The sequence below is a fragment of the Odontesthes bonariensis genome, chromosome 21 (genome assembly GCF_027942865.1).
Source record: "Odontesthes bonariensis isolate fOdoBon6 chromosome 21, fOdoBon6.hap1, whole genome shotgun sequence".
NCBI classification, from domain to species: Eukaryota; Metazoa; Chordata; class Actinopteri; order Atheriniformes; family Atherinopsidae; genus Odontesthes; species Odontesthes bonariensis.
The window spans coordinates 11947722-11966521 of NC_134526.1; the positions used below are offsets into that span (position 1 = coordinate 11947722).

At 41.0% G+C, this 18800-nt stretch overlaps 1 protein-coding gene across 1 annotated transcript; it reads left to right on the top strand.

The window, feature by feature from the left end:
- Window positions 1-8948: 8948 nt before the first annotated feature.
- Window positions 8949-17329, top strand: gpr146 (G protein-coupled receptor 146). Its single transcript, XM_075454500.1, has 2 exons — window positions 8949-9264; window positions 14726-17329. Exon 2 carries the CDS (start codon window positions 14767-14769, stop codon window positions 15766-15768), a length of 1002 nt encoding a protein of 333 aa, XP_075310615.1. The 5' UTR covers window positions 8949-9264; window positions 14726-14766; the 3' UTR covers window positions 15769-17329.
- Window positions 17330-18800: the final 1471 nt, after the last annotated feature.

Here is an 18800-nt window from a genome sequence, read left to right on the forward strand (position 1 = left end):
AGCTTTCATGTCGCTCCAGATATTCAGGAGTTCCCGCTGCTTGCAGTCCACAAGCTCCCTGAGCTGTAAGGTTAGAGGGAGGGAAAGGTATTGGAGCCAAAGCCAGAGAGACCAACCAGAGGCTAGAGCATTATGAAACACACAAACACACAGCTGTGTGTGGACAGCCTCCCACTGTTCTTGCCAATCCACCACAACAGCCCACTAATCCCTCTTAGACCTGCTCATCAGGACCAGACAGCGCTCATCCAGTGCCGCTGCTGCATATGGTGGAACCAAACAGCGGAATAATCTTAGCTTACAACGACAGTAGAATGCGCTATGGGGCCCATGAGGCAGGAGTCCTGGGGGCCCTCGCTGGATGCTTTTCTGGCCCATACCAATCTTTTTTGTCCCACTGAAAAACCATAAAAAGGAAAGATATCAAGAGCATGAACCTAACCGGTCAATTATTTTTTTAAATTTTTTTACAGTTAATTCCTTACCCAAATAATAACTATTTTGCATGTATAAAAGCAATTTAAAAGTCTTTAAATCCAATAAATTCTTCAGTAGATTAGGTGCAATAGGATTTTCATGGCCTTCATAAACTCAGCAGTTCTGATAAAAGCGAACAGCTGAATAAAACAGCACAGTTTATTAAGAAATACTGGGAACTATGATGTGTTTACATGCTGACATTAAGTGTCTTTTTGAAAGTTTCACAAATAACATATATAAATATGCTTCTCACCTAAATAACCAAAGTTATGAGATGAAAGGACTAGTCATGCTTATATATGAGCAGTGACTGTTAAACACAGATCTCATTGTGATGAACTCTTTTTTTTTTGTTTCAGCAACACATTTCTATAAATGGGACATTCACATGGACGACAAAACAAACAACAGGATTGGATATTTTTGTGTAAACTGCAAGCAACCAAAAACATATCTGTTTAGTTCACATTCCTACAAACGTTGATTTCCACAGTTCTGAAAGCAAAGCCAGTGCGATGTTTAATTTGTTGGAAACAGACAGAGCAAATTATTTAGAGGTTCTTTAATCACTAACATTCCTTATGTAGGTCACCCCAGTCGACTGGATTTTATTTACACTGAAAGGTTTACACAATCCGACCTGATCTGGACTCCTATGACAAAAGGCAACAGATGAATTTCCCTTGAGAGACCAAGAAAATCCAAGGAACGTGCCGTAAAACTACTGCTAAAGCATATGGCTGAGGTGGATGTTATTGAAAAGGATACATTACAACGTTGACCTGAGGTCAGTGCTCATTCAGTCACAAGGGACAAGCCAGCGGCAGAGCAGCGGGGAGCAGCAGCTGTCTGCATGTTTTTTTCTCTGCCTGCACTTGAGCAACACCTCAGTTACCTTGCATCGCCTTTTTAAACACGCCCACCGACCAATCATAAGTCCTCTGCACTTACTTCAGGAATGTTAAGCTATGTAGGCCTCTTAGCAGCTATGTAATGCAATGTCATAATACAGTATCCACCTGCTGATATGTTCATGGTCAAAGTCATGACTACAGTATTAAACTTCCGAGAGCAAATCGCAGACTCTATGGATTTTAAAGTACAGTGGGGAAGAGGAGTATTATACAGGCTTTAACTTGAATTCATGGTCAACCAATACATCTGGATCAGAAAATATGAAGATGTTACAAAGAGCTCACCATGTACACCATTATCAAGAAAGATACACATAATTACAGATCATGACCCAAAGACATTATCTCAACTATGGAAAAATCCTCTTTCACACAACTGGGACAAGTTAGTTCGTTAGCCTTAATTAAGAGTTATAAATGGATGCAAAAGCTTTAAATAGTTGGATGTTATCTGCATGGCATTTGCCATAGAGATATGTAGATACTGATCAAACTGACAAAAAAAAAAAAAAAACAGAAAGGGGGGAGTCTGCATTGCCTCATACTCCTGTTCTGCTGCAGCTCGCTTTTCAGAATGAATTCACATGCATACAGAGACACATGGAACATTCCTGGAAAATAATACTACACGTGTTGACATACCTCCTGTGGATAAAGACTATAGCTTTTACAAATATATATGTTTTTATAGCAACATAAGTCTCACGTATGTGTGCATATGTTCAGCTATCAAAGTACTTCTCAAGATCTACATTAATGGTAGTGGCAGAGTGTTCTAAGTTTCCGAAGATGATCTATCATAGTTATTGTGGTACATTTAACATTCTCTAAAGTAAAATAAGTTGGTTTGGTTTTGCAGATGTAATATTTACCATCTTCTGCCAAGTTGTACTTCTCATTTGAACGTAAACAATATGCAGAGCCAGAGTCAAGAAAGAATCACCACTGGATAAGACATTATTTGGCTCATAGGTCCAAAAGGTTCATGGAACTTCGGACGAATGGGAAAAACTATTTAAAACAAAAAAGAAAAACTTCCAAAAGCATAATTTATCTCAGCAGGAAAATACTCACAGACATCAGTTTAAGGAACAGCCTCATGTGGAGTTTCACTAATCCAGATTACTATTTCAGCAACAAAATCATATGTATTCTCCTGCAAAGACTACTGTTCACATATTACTTTATTCATATTCCCATTTCAAGCAGTAAAGCACCTAGAGCGCACATACACACAAACACACGCACACCCTCCCCCAGTCAAGCCTGGTGACAGAAACACATCTTGCCACTTGGGAAGCCTTTTTTCCAGGAAGCCATCTGACAGGATGACAGACCTCAGTGTGGAACAGAATCAGTTGTGACTGCAAAACAAAAACAAGCTGCAGGGCCCATACTAATGTTTATATGATGAACTTGCTTTGGATTATAATGAAAAGCCAGTGCATCTTCCTGTACATTTAAGAAATTATTCAAAGTATTTCATTTGTTTGTTTGCAGTAATCTGGGTGTGTGCTCTCGTGTTTTTTTGCCAGCTTTTACATTATTGATACATGAATGTTTCAAATCGGATTAGCTATGTAGGCTATACCTTCTCGCAGTATCATTTTATAGGTTAGCACAGTGGCTTCAGTCAGCCTTCTGTCTGAATTGGAAATGTTGACTGGATTGTGAATAAAAGGAGCTCTTCCACTCTAATCTATCCACTTCCTCGCTTCCCAATGAAAATGATTAGACACCCAAACTCCCGGATGCTGGTGCCCGGCCTACAACACTCCATAATCTCCACCACAGACTTAATGAGCTTAATGCGCACTCCCAGGCCACTGAGCTTAAAGGCATGCACTGTAATGTAGTGTTACACAGAGAAATCAGCTTTTAGGTGTGTCTACTGCTGAAATCAGTCATAATAAAAACACAATATCTCAGTAACTGTACTAATATTGTGCAAGTTCTTTGTTAGAAAATAATGTCAGTGTGCCCATATGCTATGATTTATTCATTATCTTTCGACTCACATTAAGTGTCTGTAACCATATGGTGCTAAAGTGAGAGTACAAACAGCAGACGTTCATCTGGTCATTTGTAAACAAGCCATATGCTGTTATTCAGTCTTAATTCCTCAGAGGAAAGTAAATGCAGACCAGAGCTTTACAGCAGTGCTGACACTTCTAGGAATATAGCACAGATTTCTGAGCTTGATTGGGGATAAACTGTGATTTAGTTCTCAAACCCAGTACCCACTCTGTCTCTAACTATTAACACACACTCTCTCCCCTGCAGCAGTACGTGTCTGCATCACAGTCACTCCCATGCAAACCAATGCTAAACAGCATGTGTCCCTGTTTAAACTTGCAATCTGGAATCTTTAGATGATAGACCACAATCTAAAAAAACGAAAACCTACGAATGCAAAAAGAATACTCAAATCATACAGAAAGCAAACCAAAGTTATCAATGCCAATAACAGAAAGAAATACAGGTTGTATGATGGTAGGATTAAACTTTCTAAGTCACTTCAAATGCCCAAATAAGTACATTTTATGTTTTAAAATGGCCCCTTTTAAGTTCTTTCTCATTGTCTTTGTTGTGCAATACCATCATGCCTGGCTGTCTCAGGTTATGTGAGTGTAATGCTATGCAACAATAGCTAACAAAATACAGGAAATTTTGAATTATATTATAACTCTACAAAGGCTAAACCTGGTCAGCATGTTGGAGCCCAAATGTCACTAAAGCTAAAGAAAACATTAAGCTGTGCATAGGCACACAAACAATAAAATTGGACAAATGTAGTCAAACACCAGAGACTGAATTTAAGTGATTATTTCATTCATTTTAAACCTTCACACTTCAATGAGTCTGACTAAGCCTCAAACTTGGACTGATGGGCCTTTGTTGTGCATCATATCATGTCTGAAAGTGCTGAGGCATCAACCCGGGGTCCCATATTGTTCTTATAATTCCCACATGCCAAACAGAAGCGGCTCAGCTTCTGAGGTGGGTCCATTTCATCTCTGTACTACCTCCCTTGCTGACTCAGAGGCGTATCAGCGACAGATCAACCTTAACCCGGCGACATGTTTTTTTTCACCTATAAGGCGCAAGTGATATGTGAACGAGGCTTGAGATAAGAAAAAAGACAAGATTACAAAATTAACAATGATAGCACTGTATTCTTACAACATTTGGTAAATTAAGCATTGATTCAGTCTGCAAGGTAACCATAAGAAGAATATTTTTCCCGTTCCAGGCCAAGTGCCCTTGACGTCTTAGCTTTTCAATAAGCTGAGGTGCAGCAGTGGAACAGGACACACTGTACCTCTTATGAAAGCATTACCCTGGAGACAGAGATGCTGTTCAGCTGACTGTGTTAATTTATCAGATAAGACATTTCACTTCCAGTACCATTCAGAATTTGTCAAGTTGGTGGTAGAATACAAAGTGCTCATTTATGTTTACTGTGACCGCCTGCTTTTGAAAGATAATAAAGACTTGTTCTCTTGTGTCTTATACCCATAGAAAATGAACACATTAGATCCCAGATTGTTAGTGTGTTTCTTGTCATGAAAACACATAATTGTTGCTAAATTAAACATATATTATTCATGTCTGCTTACTCCTATATAAAATTACAAGAGAAAGTTCCCTGGATCCCCAAGGTCTTTAAACCTCAAAGATCATTCAAACTTGGGTCTAGGCCTTGAGACTTATGCACTCAATCAAATGGACTGATTTTCACTAGAAGTAACTACAAAATTAACTTAAAACAGGTACAGGATGTACTATTGCTCTTGTCAAAAGATTTATTTTGTCCAGTACTGTCAAGTCTAGGCTGACCTTTCTAATCAGAAAAAAGACTGTTTTTTTAGTGCCTAAACCTAACCATTTTTAATAGATACTGAAGTAGAAATTGAAAGAATTTCTAAAAATGTTGTGTCAGATGGAGCTGAAACATGTCAGTCTGTACATAAATGCCACCTACAATCCTTTCCTACATCCTTCTCATAGTGTTTTTGGGTAATAAGCATTCTTTATGTGGCAGTCATTCAAAGCGTGGGCATGTCATTATTTTTCAGAGCATAATGCAAAACAAAAGCAGAGCACAAGTTCCACTGTGAGAGGTAATTGTACATACACATGTTAAAAGTGACACATACTTCCCTTACGATTTCTAAATCACTTATCTTGACTGTCCAAAGGAGTTTGCTGTTATCGAGGATCTCTCGGAAATAGTGTTGCTAAAAATTCTGTCTGAGATCTAATAGGTGAACTGTGTTGTCTCAAATGATTCCACTTTACCGCCTTACAGTGAAATAAAACATACACATAATTCTGACTAAGTAAGTCTTTCCTTAATCACAATGGAAAACTTAAATCCACTGTCGTCATTGACGAACGACACATAGCCTAATCAACAAAACCAGGACAGTCTGATGATTGCTATGTCAACTTTGGCACAGGCACTGACAGGACAATATGTGATCTGTTACAGATCAAACAATGTCCTGGAGCCAACCACTCCAAATGCACAAAAAAATGAGGAAGTGACAAAAAGCTCTTCCTGAAAAAAACATGTCCCTGCAACAGTTTTGGGTCAGTTAATGTGATTGTGAATGGTAAGAAACAGCCAAAATGGCAGAATAAGAATTGTATACAGATGTTTTGAATTTGAAGTATGAAGAACCATGATATGTTATGATATGTAGGCCTACAGCTTTTATATTTGGTGTGAGATGAGAAGGTTCCTTGAAAATCTAGCATTAATGGGTACGTGGCCTGAAAAACACAGTCCACGTATCTCCTGTTAACACCACTGGAGCGACTCATTCTATAAAGCACTGGTTTAAATTTTTCCTTTGCGCTTTTTTGTGGAATTTTTTAACATAAAGCGACACGGTTAATGCATTTCTTATTTCACACTTAGAGCAAAGAGTTTGCAATTACTTCTGACTGATTAAGTTCAGAGATTGAAAAGATAAATAGTGGGTCTCATAATCTTTCTCCATGAGGTCAGTTTTCAGTCCCCCCCCCCAGGTGCTGGGCAGGAAATTAAAGCATGGATCTGTACACGGTGGAGCACTGATTAATACCTGATGTTACTATGCTGCATGCGTCACTCTTTTCGCTGACATTGGATGAAGTTCAGCGATCAAATGAAGCTTTATAGGTTTTAATTTACAACTGCAATAAATAAAAATAGGACATTTACTTGCTGTGTATGACTCATCTGCATCAACGTAGAGTTGTGGTAATTCTCAACTTCAGATGTTATGTATTGTTCTGAACTGTGACATCATTGTATTGTATCTGGGTTACAATGAAATGTAACATAATTACAAGTTTTTCATATTTGGTCATAAATCATTATTGTCTGTGAATCACTAACTTGGCTTGGATCAAATAATGGATCATCAATTTATCTTAATCTAACTAGATTCTCTTTCAACAAGGCAGATTTATGGATGTGAACCTCCGGCTTGAAAACCATTTTTTTCGATGTCAGAATTATGTTATGTGCCGTTACTGTAATTCATTTGCACCACAATCCCTATTTTACGTTATTAACATCATCTGCTCTAAAGACTTAGCCTGGGCGAAAGCCGACTGTTGACTCCGTCAAACAGTCTGGAAAAACCCAAGAGGAATCCGTTTCCATGGAGGGTGGGACCTTACTCAGCAACTTAAATTCATTGGAGTTCCCTTAACCAATCAGTAATGTTTAGAAAGGACGTAGGTTATGCGCCGAGGTTCATGCTTACTCTCGCGAGGCTCTAGCTCGCGAATCACGCTTCCCACATCCGCTTTCATTATACCGGTACCATTTGATAAATCAAACTTTTCCCAAAGCCAGTTAGAAGGAGAGCTACGACATCCTTGTCACTAACAAAATTGACGAGGCATTCCTCTTGCTCTCGTTTTAATTGTGTAATGCTCTCCAGAGTTGAGACAACTTCATGGATAGCTTCTAGCGTTCTTCCGTCGCCATGTTTATTTCCGCTGCGGTTGAACTACAATTATATGGACTACAATGGACTCCGCGCGTGAGTTCTGCGTCACCACTCGCAACTGTTTGCTGATTGGCAAAACACTGAGCGAACCGAGGTAGGGGGATTTGGCCAGACTATGTGCGGAGCCAAAATCTTTGGGCGGAAGTACGTAGGATGGCGTCGCCAGGCTACTAAAGACTCCCTTCAAAAGAGAAATATCTAAACCAAATCAGCCTTTTTTACAAAATATGAGTCAAAACTAATTAAGCTGACTAAACAGGAAGTATTTAATTGCACAAAATTGGGAATCCTTTTATTGGATGATTTGCTGTGTTGGTCTGCTGCAGAGCAATGCTCTGCAAGTTGGACATTGCAGACGAGGAGCTATGATTAGACTTCTGATAGGACTGGGCAATTTATCAAATTCTAATTTAAATCCCATTTTTGGCTTCCTTCATTTCTGAAAAACAAGATAATTGAGATTAAATGATTACCATTCTGTTCCTCAAAGATGCTCTTGTTTTGTTGTCTTATAAATCCAGCAAGGTGGTTAGGTCTGTTGAATCACAGCAAAGATGGTTCTGGTTCAAATCTCGAAAGGGGACTTTCTGTTTGGAGTGGACGTCCCCCCGTTTCTCTGAGTGTCTATGATATTTGTCATAGATTGGCTACCTGTCCAAGGTGTGCCTCTCTCCAAATAACAGCTGGGAAAGATTCCAGCCTCCCTGTGCCCCCAAACAGGATGATGAGAGTATAGATGGATGGTTGGGTTCTATGCAGATTTCAAGGGGGGGGGGGGGGGGGGGGGACTAGAACCACTGGGGCTTCCTATCGACTCAGCAGATGCCCTTAAAAGGCAGGCATTGCAGCCAAACATCCACTCAATCCTAAACTGAAACTGACCACCTGATTCTTTGACACTGTATTTGTGCATCTATTAATTTCTTTCTTTTTAACTAAAATTTTGAACAAATCAATGATATTTGAATAACACTATTGAAGGTTGAAGGAAAGCCACTGTTTAACAGACAAGACGTTTTTTGTTTAGTAATCACATTATGTGAAATTGACAAGAAGCCTTATTAGATAACCATGATGCCAGTATTGACCTACAGTGAAAATGTTGTTCTGATTGCTATCAAAATAAATAAGCCCCAAATATATGAATTCTGTTCCAGGAATGTGACGTGTACACAATGTGACTCGTGACACCTAAATCGAATTTTCAAGATGTTCATGGTAATGATGTATTTTTGAATACAAACAAATAAAAAAATGCCTATATGTCTATATACCACTAGTATAAATAGGATACTTTGCTATAACTTACCAACCTTTTTCACTAAATTAGGGAGCACTATACATCATTGTGTATTGTGGTCAATAATTTGGTCCTTAATAATGAATTGTGCTCAATTCATTATTAAGGACCAAATTTGTGTTCCCTCGATCTCCCTCTTGCCCCACCTCCCTACGTTCCGTCCAATCAGAGCACATAATGGTCGTTCGGGCCTCGCGACCAGGGAGCAACGGCAGCAGAAAGCAGAGTGAGGAGACAGTGGGGGAGGGTCACGTGTGTACACACTGTAGGACTCCGCAGCACTCCAGCAGTAGTAAAGTCTGTAACGGTCGGCCCCTTTTCAGACCAACCCTCGTACGAGAAGTGTATAGGTGAGGAGCGACTTAACGGAAATCCTCTGCAACGGTCCTCCCCGCTTCCTTCTCGTTTGTGATGTTTTATGTACTAACGTAGAACCGGATATACTTTTTCATTCGCCGTTATTTTTCTAATGAAGCAACTGAGAAATGCCAGTGGAAATGCTACATCCAAACCCAATGCCTCCGTAGGTTTGTCACGGATCCAAACCTATACGTTTCTGGTGAGTTGTTTACGCTTTTCTGTCAATTCCTCCCGCATATACATAACGAGATATTTCACAGTTCGTATTTGTCCCCTGAAAAGAAGTAAAAGTGATTTTTGGCACAGCTGAGGATGCCTAGATGCGAGTGAAAGTCGCTTTAGTTGTGGCGCTGAAGTAGTAGGATGAACGGAAAGCCGTGACAGCCGTCGAGTCCTTTTACTTCGAAGTCAAGTGTGGTGGCATGGTTGTGTGCTTTGATAAAGATAAAATGACGTTTTTCTGAGCTTTGTTCAGCTTTAGAAGCAGGTTTTAACGACTCGTTTACATATGGAAAGCAGCACCTGGAGATGTTTCTCACGGGATCAGCTTTCTCAAGCGCGATGAAAAAGTTAGTCTCCCAGGTAAACGGCTCTTCCACTGGCCATAGAAAAAAAGTGTACATTTAAGGGAGACTGCTTTCTGTAGGAGTAATGCCCCATCCCTTGTTTACATGCAAACCTCCACTTGGAGCTGGAACTAATGTGATGTCACAGTGAGTCTGTTTAGTGAACCACAGGCAGTGTGTTGGAGGCTCTAAGATGAAGACCTTTCTGTTAAATTGATCAAACAATCTCTGTATTTCTTTAAGTCACAGACTGCCAACAAGACAGCTGCTCCTTTTTTTATTTCCATATGTATAGCTTTGTGATGTTAAATCAGCCAAACACAAAGTTAAACACGACCTACTTTCTTGTTTTGAATACAGATCTCAAAGCTCTTGATTGTTACAACTTAACTTTGATCACATTTGTGACTGGTTAATAGTCAGAAAATGATCTAAAATAGGTTGTCCCGCTTACCATTGAAATGCTCCTTAATTAATTAATTAGGTTTTGCAATTGTTGTCCCCAACTTCATCCATGTGACCAAAGGGGAGATGGGCATGCGTGCCCCGGCTTAGAGGCAGTAAGCCTGATTTGTGCTGACCATTGAACTCGGACTTTGTTGATGCCTGTCACAGTCGGACCTGTTGCCTGAAAGAAGCCAAAGAGGATGTCGAGACTGACTGTGACCCATGGTTCACCAGAGCCTATTAGGAACTGATAACAGGAAATACTGTTTCTCAAATACAAGCTGGCGTTGAACAACGCCACCTGTGTCGCACTGTCTTTCGAAAACATTTTGAACTTTTTCCGTTTTTCTGTTGTCACTTTGTCAAGTAAAACTAAATGATAGATGTGTACGTATCGCTATGCTACAAAATCTGCAGTTTCAATCCATTTAAGTCAAAATCGGAGAGTATCATCTCACAGCCCTCACCTTTGACTCCACTGTACTGTCACAACATGTTTAAAAGTGAGTCACGTCATCTTATTTTCTTTCTATAGTATTTTTGTTGCTGCTCCGCTGCAGACGCGGGTAGCAAATCATGTGACATCATTCAGTACTTTCTGAGAAGGGCCTGTGAATTCCAGTAAGGATAGATGAGGGGTGTGGGCCGAGTATGTCACACTACTCCCATCAGCCTGCGAGATCTGGCTTCAAAACTCTGAGACGTCAAGCGCATGGGCGTCACTGTTAAGAGATCATGTTTGGTGGGGCTGAAGCGTGCTGAAGCTGCCCCCCCCCCCCTCTGGGAATCTTTAAGTTAACCGCTTTTGACATGGAGTCATCCAAGTCCACAACTGCAGTCAAAGTCATGTGCAGGACGAACTAGGAAAGTTGTCAGCGGGGGGGATTTAAGGGCTTTCTTCTGGTTTGTTTCATCTATACATAAATCTGTAAAATGATAATCTCTCTAGTTATTAAGGGGATCTGTGAAATTAGTGCAGCTTTAAAGCAAAACGTCACAAAAAGAACACCTCAACACGAAAAGTTAGCGTGACTGACAGCTGGCAGAGACGGTGTCACACAATGTGGATATTTAATAAATGCGTTAATGTGAACAGGAAAAGCCTTTATGTTGCCACAGCAATTGAATGTAGAGCCGTATGTTTGTTTTCTGTCCTTTATGCAACCCCGGCAACATCCCCTTCAGCTTTAGCCTTGAAATGGGCTGGAAAATGGAGAATTCTCATTACCCTAAATTAAAGTAGACATAACTCATACAGCGTGAAGCTGCACTGCCACCACGTCAGGAGTAGGCATTTTGTTTTCTCACCTCGCCTGTTTTTTCCTCAGCTGAGAGGACAACTAAAGCTTTCATTATTATGGGCTGCTGCTGGCACAATGTGCATAGCTGAAGAGCAGTGACTCTCACAAAACCCAAAAGTTATTGACGCCTGATGTTGGTGCCTGATGTGGACACTTGAGTTGACCAGTCAGAGCAAACTGTGCTTTTCCAGGAGAAGTTGCGGGGCGGGGGGGCTCTTTCAAAAGAAAGACATGTATATGTGGAAGCACACTCAGTAAGCTCTTTTATGTGGACTTTAATAGGAGAAAAAGTTGGTATTTGGTCAGATTTTAGCCATCTAATCTGCTTGTGTATGGTTATTAAAGCATCATGGGTTGCTGTACACCTGCTCACAACATCGACCACATCTATGGCTTCCCCTACCCTATCTGCAAATAACGCCCCCATTAAAATACACTACTTTCATTTAAAAAAAAAAAAAAAAAAAAAGATAATTTTGTGCCTATTTCACATTACATTTTATTTTCTTCTTTTTCCTAAATCACACGCGGGAACACTGGTTCGTGTTAAAGTTTCTATCAGATCAGATATTTGTGTTTTATCTGAACTACCTCATCATCTTTCTGAAATGTGGACATACATGAAGACATTGATCTACTAACTGTAACAGCCGTTTCTTTCTTCTGTCATGTTTAATAATGTCACTGTGAGACAACTGCACCTGGATTAGTTTAGCCTAGTTTAATGGAGGTTGAAGGTTCACCATGAAAGAAATTAATTAAGAAAAGCTTACTTTTTTCTCACACAATTTGTAGAATAAAGGAAATGTCATGTCTCAATGTACACTATGTGCTCTCAGTCTATTTTGACATAAAAAAAGTACTGAATATACCTAGGATTATCTTCTAACTCACGCGTATGAGATGAGCTGTGAAGTTCTCGTCGGATTTGAAACGGTGGCACCTTTTTTAAAAGACACCCAGCAGCTATTTAAAGCTGCTGGGTGATCTAATGTGTTAATGAAAGGGTAGCAGAAACGCCTTTATACTGTAGGTGGTAATAAATGGGAACAGCCTGCCACAGTGCAGAGAGTCCTCTTTGATAATCACCCTGAAGTTGTTTTCTTGTGAAGTGATGACAGAGGATATTGGGAGGGTGAGGGTGAGGGGTGAACAAACTGCATTTGATGCACTAAACATTTGGGAAAGAGCAGATCAATCAACATAAGATGATCATCGCTAAATGTCTGTTTACTCAATGAGTCACCGAGCTGCCGCTGCACAGAGCTGTGTTTCCAAGGAGGCTACCCAGTGCTCCTGTGGTGGTGACAAAAACCTTTTTTTTGTTTTAAAGAGTACCTCCACACTTTCCTCCTCCTGTTTCCGATCCACTTCTGATTTAGCTCACAGCTCCAGCCTCCTCTGTAGTCTCTTTCCAAGCAACTGGAGTAGCGTACTGTAGAGGAGGGACTGAGCCGTTGTGTTTATGTGTGTCTGAGGCTTAGGGCCAAAACAGCCCCTCTGTAGTGGTGTTGCATAAGTGAACGGAAGAATGTTTCCTTTTTACTGGCATCGTTACTTATCCTCCTGAAAACACAACTCCCATCCTACTCCTTGTTCCAGGAAGAGGCTTCCAGAACGTTCTGCCCAGATCAGTGCGCATATTTTCATTATGAGATTTATTTTATCATCATTCTTTTTAAAAGCAGCCTTGGCGTGAAGTTGGACATGTGGAAGCATTTCAGCCAAATTCTGACTAATGAAATAAAATACAAAGCGCTTGGGTGACTTATCGCTGCTCTCCAGCAAAATATGTACTTTCTCCTTTTCCTTAAACAAACATCACTGAAAAATTCATTGAAAGCTGCCTGTGTTATTTATACAAGGAAGCACTATAAAAGCATTGTGATTATTTGCAGCCTCATCAGGCTTAATTCCAAATACTGCTGACATGTGCTGTGAAAGGGTAGCAGGTCTTGTCTCTTTTTCTTTTTTCCCCGCAACCTTTCACTGAACTCCAACCTACAACTCGCTCACTGACCCCATAACAGAGCCTGCCTCACATTTCACTCCTCAGAAATCTACCTATCACCTCGCGCCCAGCGAGTGAACTTGACAGCAACTTTAGCAGAAGATGACTCAAAGCAGCAGCACCCGATCAATCTGTGAAGCGCAGCACTTTATCTTGCTGCTCGACGGTATTAAGAGTGCAGGGCCGGCTCAGCACAGGCAGCAGTGCCCCTGCGTGGAACTGTGACGCCAGAGAAAGAGATGCAGAAGTAAAACTCGACACAGAAAGCCTGCCAGGGTGTCAGACAAACGCGGTTTTGTGTTCTTCCACAAGACAAGGGCTTGATTTGCCTCGGTCAGTGAGGAGAAGTGGTGGGGTTTGGAGGCTGAACAAGCAAATGAAACTTATTGTCAGGCGTTTGTATTCAGCCAGTCAGATGCAGTGAAGTGAAATTAACAGTGTTACCCAGGACATAATAGCCAAGCCGTGGCTAACGTGTTGTTGTTGTTTTTTTTGTCAAAGCCTTTCCTGCTCCTCTAGCCAGCTCAGAAAACAATAATTCTGCTCATTAAATTAAAAAAAAATAGTAGGCTATCTGCTATTGAATGAAAACTTGCCAATTGTCTTGAATTTGATGGTAGCAACATCAAAAATGTTGGGACAAAGGGCAACAAAAGGCTGCAGAAGTAAGTGGTACTGAAAGCAAACAGCTGGAGGATGAGTTTTTCAACAGTCATTAACAAGTTTTTTTTGTGTTTTTTTTCATCTGTCTCCGGCCCAGAGCTCCTTTTAAAATGGAGTGACACAACCTGGAAAACTGTTGTGTGGTCAGACAAATTGAATTTTTTGATTATTTTGGGAAACAACATTTGCTCCCATTGAGATGTCTTTTCTTAGGGAAGGCTTAACCTCATCCTGCATCTATTACAACAGCATGGCTTAATAGTAGAAGAGTCTGGGTGCTGTCCAGACCGCTCACCAATTGAAAAGATTTGGTACACCCAGGACAAGACCCAGGACTGTGGAGCAGCTAGAATCCTCTTATCAGTCAAGAATAGGACAACATTCCTCTCTCAGAGGTCCAGCAGCTGGTCTCCTCAGTTCCCAGACACTTATGGACTGTTGTTAAAAGAGGAGGGGATGCCTCGCAGTGGTAAACATGGACCTGTCCCGACTTTTTTTTAGATGGGTTGCTGTCATCATCGCTAATATTTTTACGAAAAAACGTAAAATGTCTCACTTTCACGTTTGATGTTTTCTTTGGTGTTTTTTTTTTTTTTTTTTTTAATTGCCATTTTGCTGTTATTCTCATTGCTATATTGCACTGACTCCTTTCTCCTAACTCTCTGTCTGCAGTCGGTCTGTTGAGAGTGCTTTCCCAGCGTCCGAGCCCAGCGATGTGGATCTGCATGGTCTACAATGAGACGGACACCAGCGTGGACTTCCGGCTCTGCCAGGACTTTGGCCTCATCCTGTCAGTCTTCTCCCTCATCTACCTCCTGGTGTGCTTCCCGTTGGGGCTGTGCTACAACGTGCTGCTGGTCGTGGTGAACCTCTCCAACAAAGTGTCCATGACCATGCCGGACGTCTATTTTGTCAACATGGCCATTGCAGGTCTTGTGCTTAACCTGGTGGCCCCTGTAGAGCTCCTGAGTTCTTCCTTCACCCGCTGGCATGCGTGGGAGTACGACAACGAGGTCTACATCACCTTACTCATCCTCTTCAACATCTCATCTCTGGTCATCATGTATTCCACCACGCTGCTCAGTCTTGACTACTATATAGAACGGGCACTGCCTCGTACGTACATGTCCAGCGTGTATAACACCAAACATGTGTGTGGGTTCATCTGGGGTGGCGCCGTACTGACCAGCTTCTCTTCGCTGCTGTTCTATGTGTGCAACCACATCTCTACCAAGATGGTTGAGTGCTCCAAAATGCAGAACAAGGAGGCAGCAGATGCCATTATGATGTTCATCGGCTACGTGGTTCCAGCTGTGGCTGTTCTTTATGCTTTTGTGCTCATCTTGCGCATCAGGAAGGAGTCTACACCTCTGGATCAGGACTCCGCTCGATTGGACCCATCTATACACAGGCTGCTGCTCGCCTCAGTCTGTGTGCAGTTTGTCCTATGGACCCCATATTACTTGACCCTTTTGGTGCACACAGTAGCTGGTGCACCGGGGTACATTAGCAATGAGTATTACTTTCCTACCCATTATTTCATGAGATGTTTTTCTAAACTGCTGGCTTTCTCCAGCAGCTTTGCAATGGCTCTCATGTACAGGCAGATGAACAAGAACTTCTCCAACAAGCTTCAGCGGGTGCTCAGGAGGCTGCATTGCAGAGACCAGTCCTGCCCTCATGAACGCTCAAGAGTGCAGCAAGTGGTGACGTGAGATCACAAGTGCCCCTCCAACCCCCCAACCCCCCCTTCCTTCCTTCTCTTGGCCCAGCCAGCACTTATCCCCACCACTTGTGTACAGAGCCAGTATCTGACTGGGCTTCCTCAAGACTCTGGACTGTGTTGAGTGCAACATAGCTGACTGTGGAATTTCCTGTCACTTTCCAGGGCTGGATCTGATCTGCCCAGCTCTGCAGTGATAGAATAAACCAAGCGAAAACCACTAAGTGCTGCTTCTTTTCGTCAGCGAGTTAAGCTCTCCACTAAGACACTCGGGCTTCTGGTTCAAGGGTGGCGAAGTTGGTACAATCATCCAGTAACTAACAGTGTGGCATTATCTGAGTTTCATACAACAAAACAACCTGTTAAAAAGCCATCTCCGAGCACTTCATCATTGTAGTGGTTGCGGGGTTGTTTTATGAATTTAGTTTGCGATTTGACTAATGCAGGACTGCCCACTGTAAAGTCTAAATATGCTGTGATGTGATTTGATTTTAGATCTGTAGAGGGTTACAGCATGTTCCTTTTCACCTAACGCACAAGACGAAGCATTACGTGATAAGCTTTAATTATCAAGTGAAGCCAAGCCATTTTGTTACTAACAGAGCACTCTGCGCCCCTGCATTGATGGATGATGATGAACCTCCAAACCAACTTTGTTTAATGCCTCCAAACTAGAGGCTTCGGTTACTTGAATGAGAAGGTGGTTCTTCTCATTTTGTTCAGTTCAGCTCGGTTTTCTTTTCACCTCAATGTGTTGTGATTCCTGATCAGCAGATGAAATATTCATCTGCAGTGAAATATAAATGGTCTTACAGAGAAACCGTTGCTATTTCTTTTTTTTTTTTATCAATACCAGAACTTCCCTGAAGCTATAAGTAAGCACTGTTATGAAAATATGTTCTCATTTCATTTTTTTTTTTTTTCGCAGTGTGGTTCTAATCCACTCACAGGCATAAAGAGATTATTCCCACATGTGTCAGGCTTCTCAGCAGATTTTCTCCAGTAAATTTATATGCATCCTCACCACTCTGAAACCACACAAAGAAAGACTGAAAGAAATGCTCTTAAAAAGCTTGCATCCGGGTTCAGATATGACCAGTATACCTCTTATTATCTCTGCTGAAATACCATTTTAGATCAACTCATTAACCTGAGCAGGCGGCCCAGTGTGGAATTTTCCTGAGACTTGTTTCACTTCTGTGGGAATTATGCATGCAAAGCCTCACGCGGGGTCACGTTTGGGGCCTTGAGGAGGTGGCACCTGCATTCCCTCATGAGTGGTCGGAAGGTTTAGTTCAGGGAAGATATTCAGACTCTCCGTGCATACAACAGTTGCATTATCAAAAACCCTATTAAAATATGAAAAGCTCACATTCCTGTCACCTGTGAGCAATGTGTGTAACAAGTGTGAACCGTCATGCTGCTCCGATGCATTAAAGCTGCTTTGCTTTCTCGTCTGCCACTTAGTAAAGAATAAGCATGATCTCTCTTATAGTGATGAAATGAAACCCACTTATAAAATGCTAAATAAAAAGGTATTATTGCACAATGTCTTTTGCATCACTGTATTGATTATTTCTTATGACCTGCTTTCTGAGCAAGAGGGCCAGTTTATTTTGAACCCTGCTAACGGATACATCTGTCAGGTGGGGCATTCACTCAAAGAGTGTCATTTAAGTTTGAAGACGGCTTTAATGTATGCTTAAATCCATATTGATGATGGTAAAAACTCTTTGGAAAGCTTCCAAGAGTGTGCTTTCACTGTAAATTGGAAATGATTTCCAGATTTGCAAACAATGCATACTTTCATGTGCGCGTTTCATCTAAAGAAAACAAAAAAACATTTTGCGTCCCATGTTGTCTCTGCAGGTTAGATATAAATCAGTCGCTGACATTTAACTTCACCATGGCATCTACAGTCAGTCAGTGGGAGATATTCTCGACTGAGACTGTGTTTAGTTACAGTATGGGCTGACCTATGAAAATCTTGTGCAGATTGTGGCACAGTTAATCATTATTTGAGCTCAGCTCGAAGTCCTAGTGCTTACTTTTCATTTAGAAATAGAGGGCAACCTGTTGTGTACGGGCAGATAATAAGTGGTCTGAACCTTTTCTTGTAACAGTTGGATGTAGGACATTTATTTAGGTGGTTTTCATTTGTAGCCTTTGATGCTAAATGCTGTTGAATATGGCATCTGTGGCATCATTTTCATAACCAAAGCTTCAGTTATTATTCAGTCAAACTTAAACTTTTTTTTACCTTAATTAGAATGAACTGAATACAACATGTTATCTCACTGTGTAACACTTGAAGATGTTTCCATTGATCTGTTCATAATATCCTCTTCACTGTGGACCCTCACCTGCACTAAACTATACAAAGTATAGCAAATAAAAGATTGCTTGAAGCTGACCCGTGTGCATTCCATATAAATTTGATAACAATTACACGTGGAGTGATTTTTAACTGCAAAATATGAACAGTTTTCTTCAGCCATTCCCATAACATTGCTTTAACCCTGTCCCCCCCAGAGAAAAAGCAAAGGACAAATGTTTTCATTCCTTTTTTTTTATTCAGTTCATCAGGGCGTGTTAGTCTGAAATCACTTTTTTTTTTCTCTCACAAATTCTTGCTATGATACCTTATCATAAAATGTTACGGCATTATCTGTCATCACATAGCTAAACGGCGTGGTAAAGATATGTTATATAGGTTTGCTTCCGCTACTTTTTGATAAGCAACCGTTTGGTCACTGAAACGTGTGCTGTTCAAAACAGTTGAGGAGGACAGTGAAGGGTTAAGCTGTTCTGCAACCAATTTGCTCAGAGACTAGACTTACAGAATTCTTGCCAGAGGTAATAATTGGCAATCACCACATGAACTTAACTGCATGATGTTCACAACTGGAAAAGAAAGCGCGATCAAACCTCAAAATCACACCCAACTGAGACGACCGCTCGAATCAGCGGGTGGTTTATTATTTCAGAGGGGCCGAAATCTCGCATCAGTGCGCAGAAATCATT

Excerpts from the sequence above, each read along its gene's own strand:
- gpr146 (XM_075454500.1), top strand. The coding sequence starts at position 14,767 with ATGTGGATCTGCATGGTCTACAATGAGACGGACACCAGCGTGGACTTC.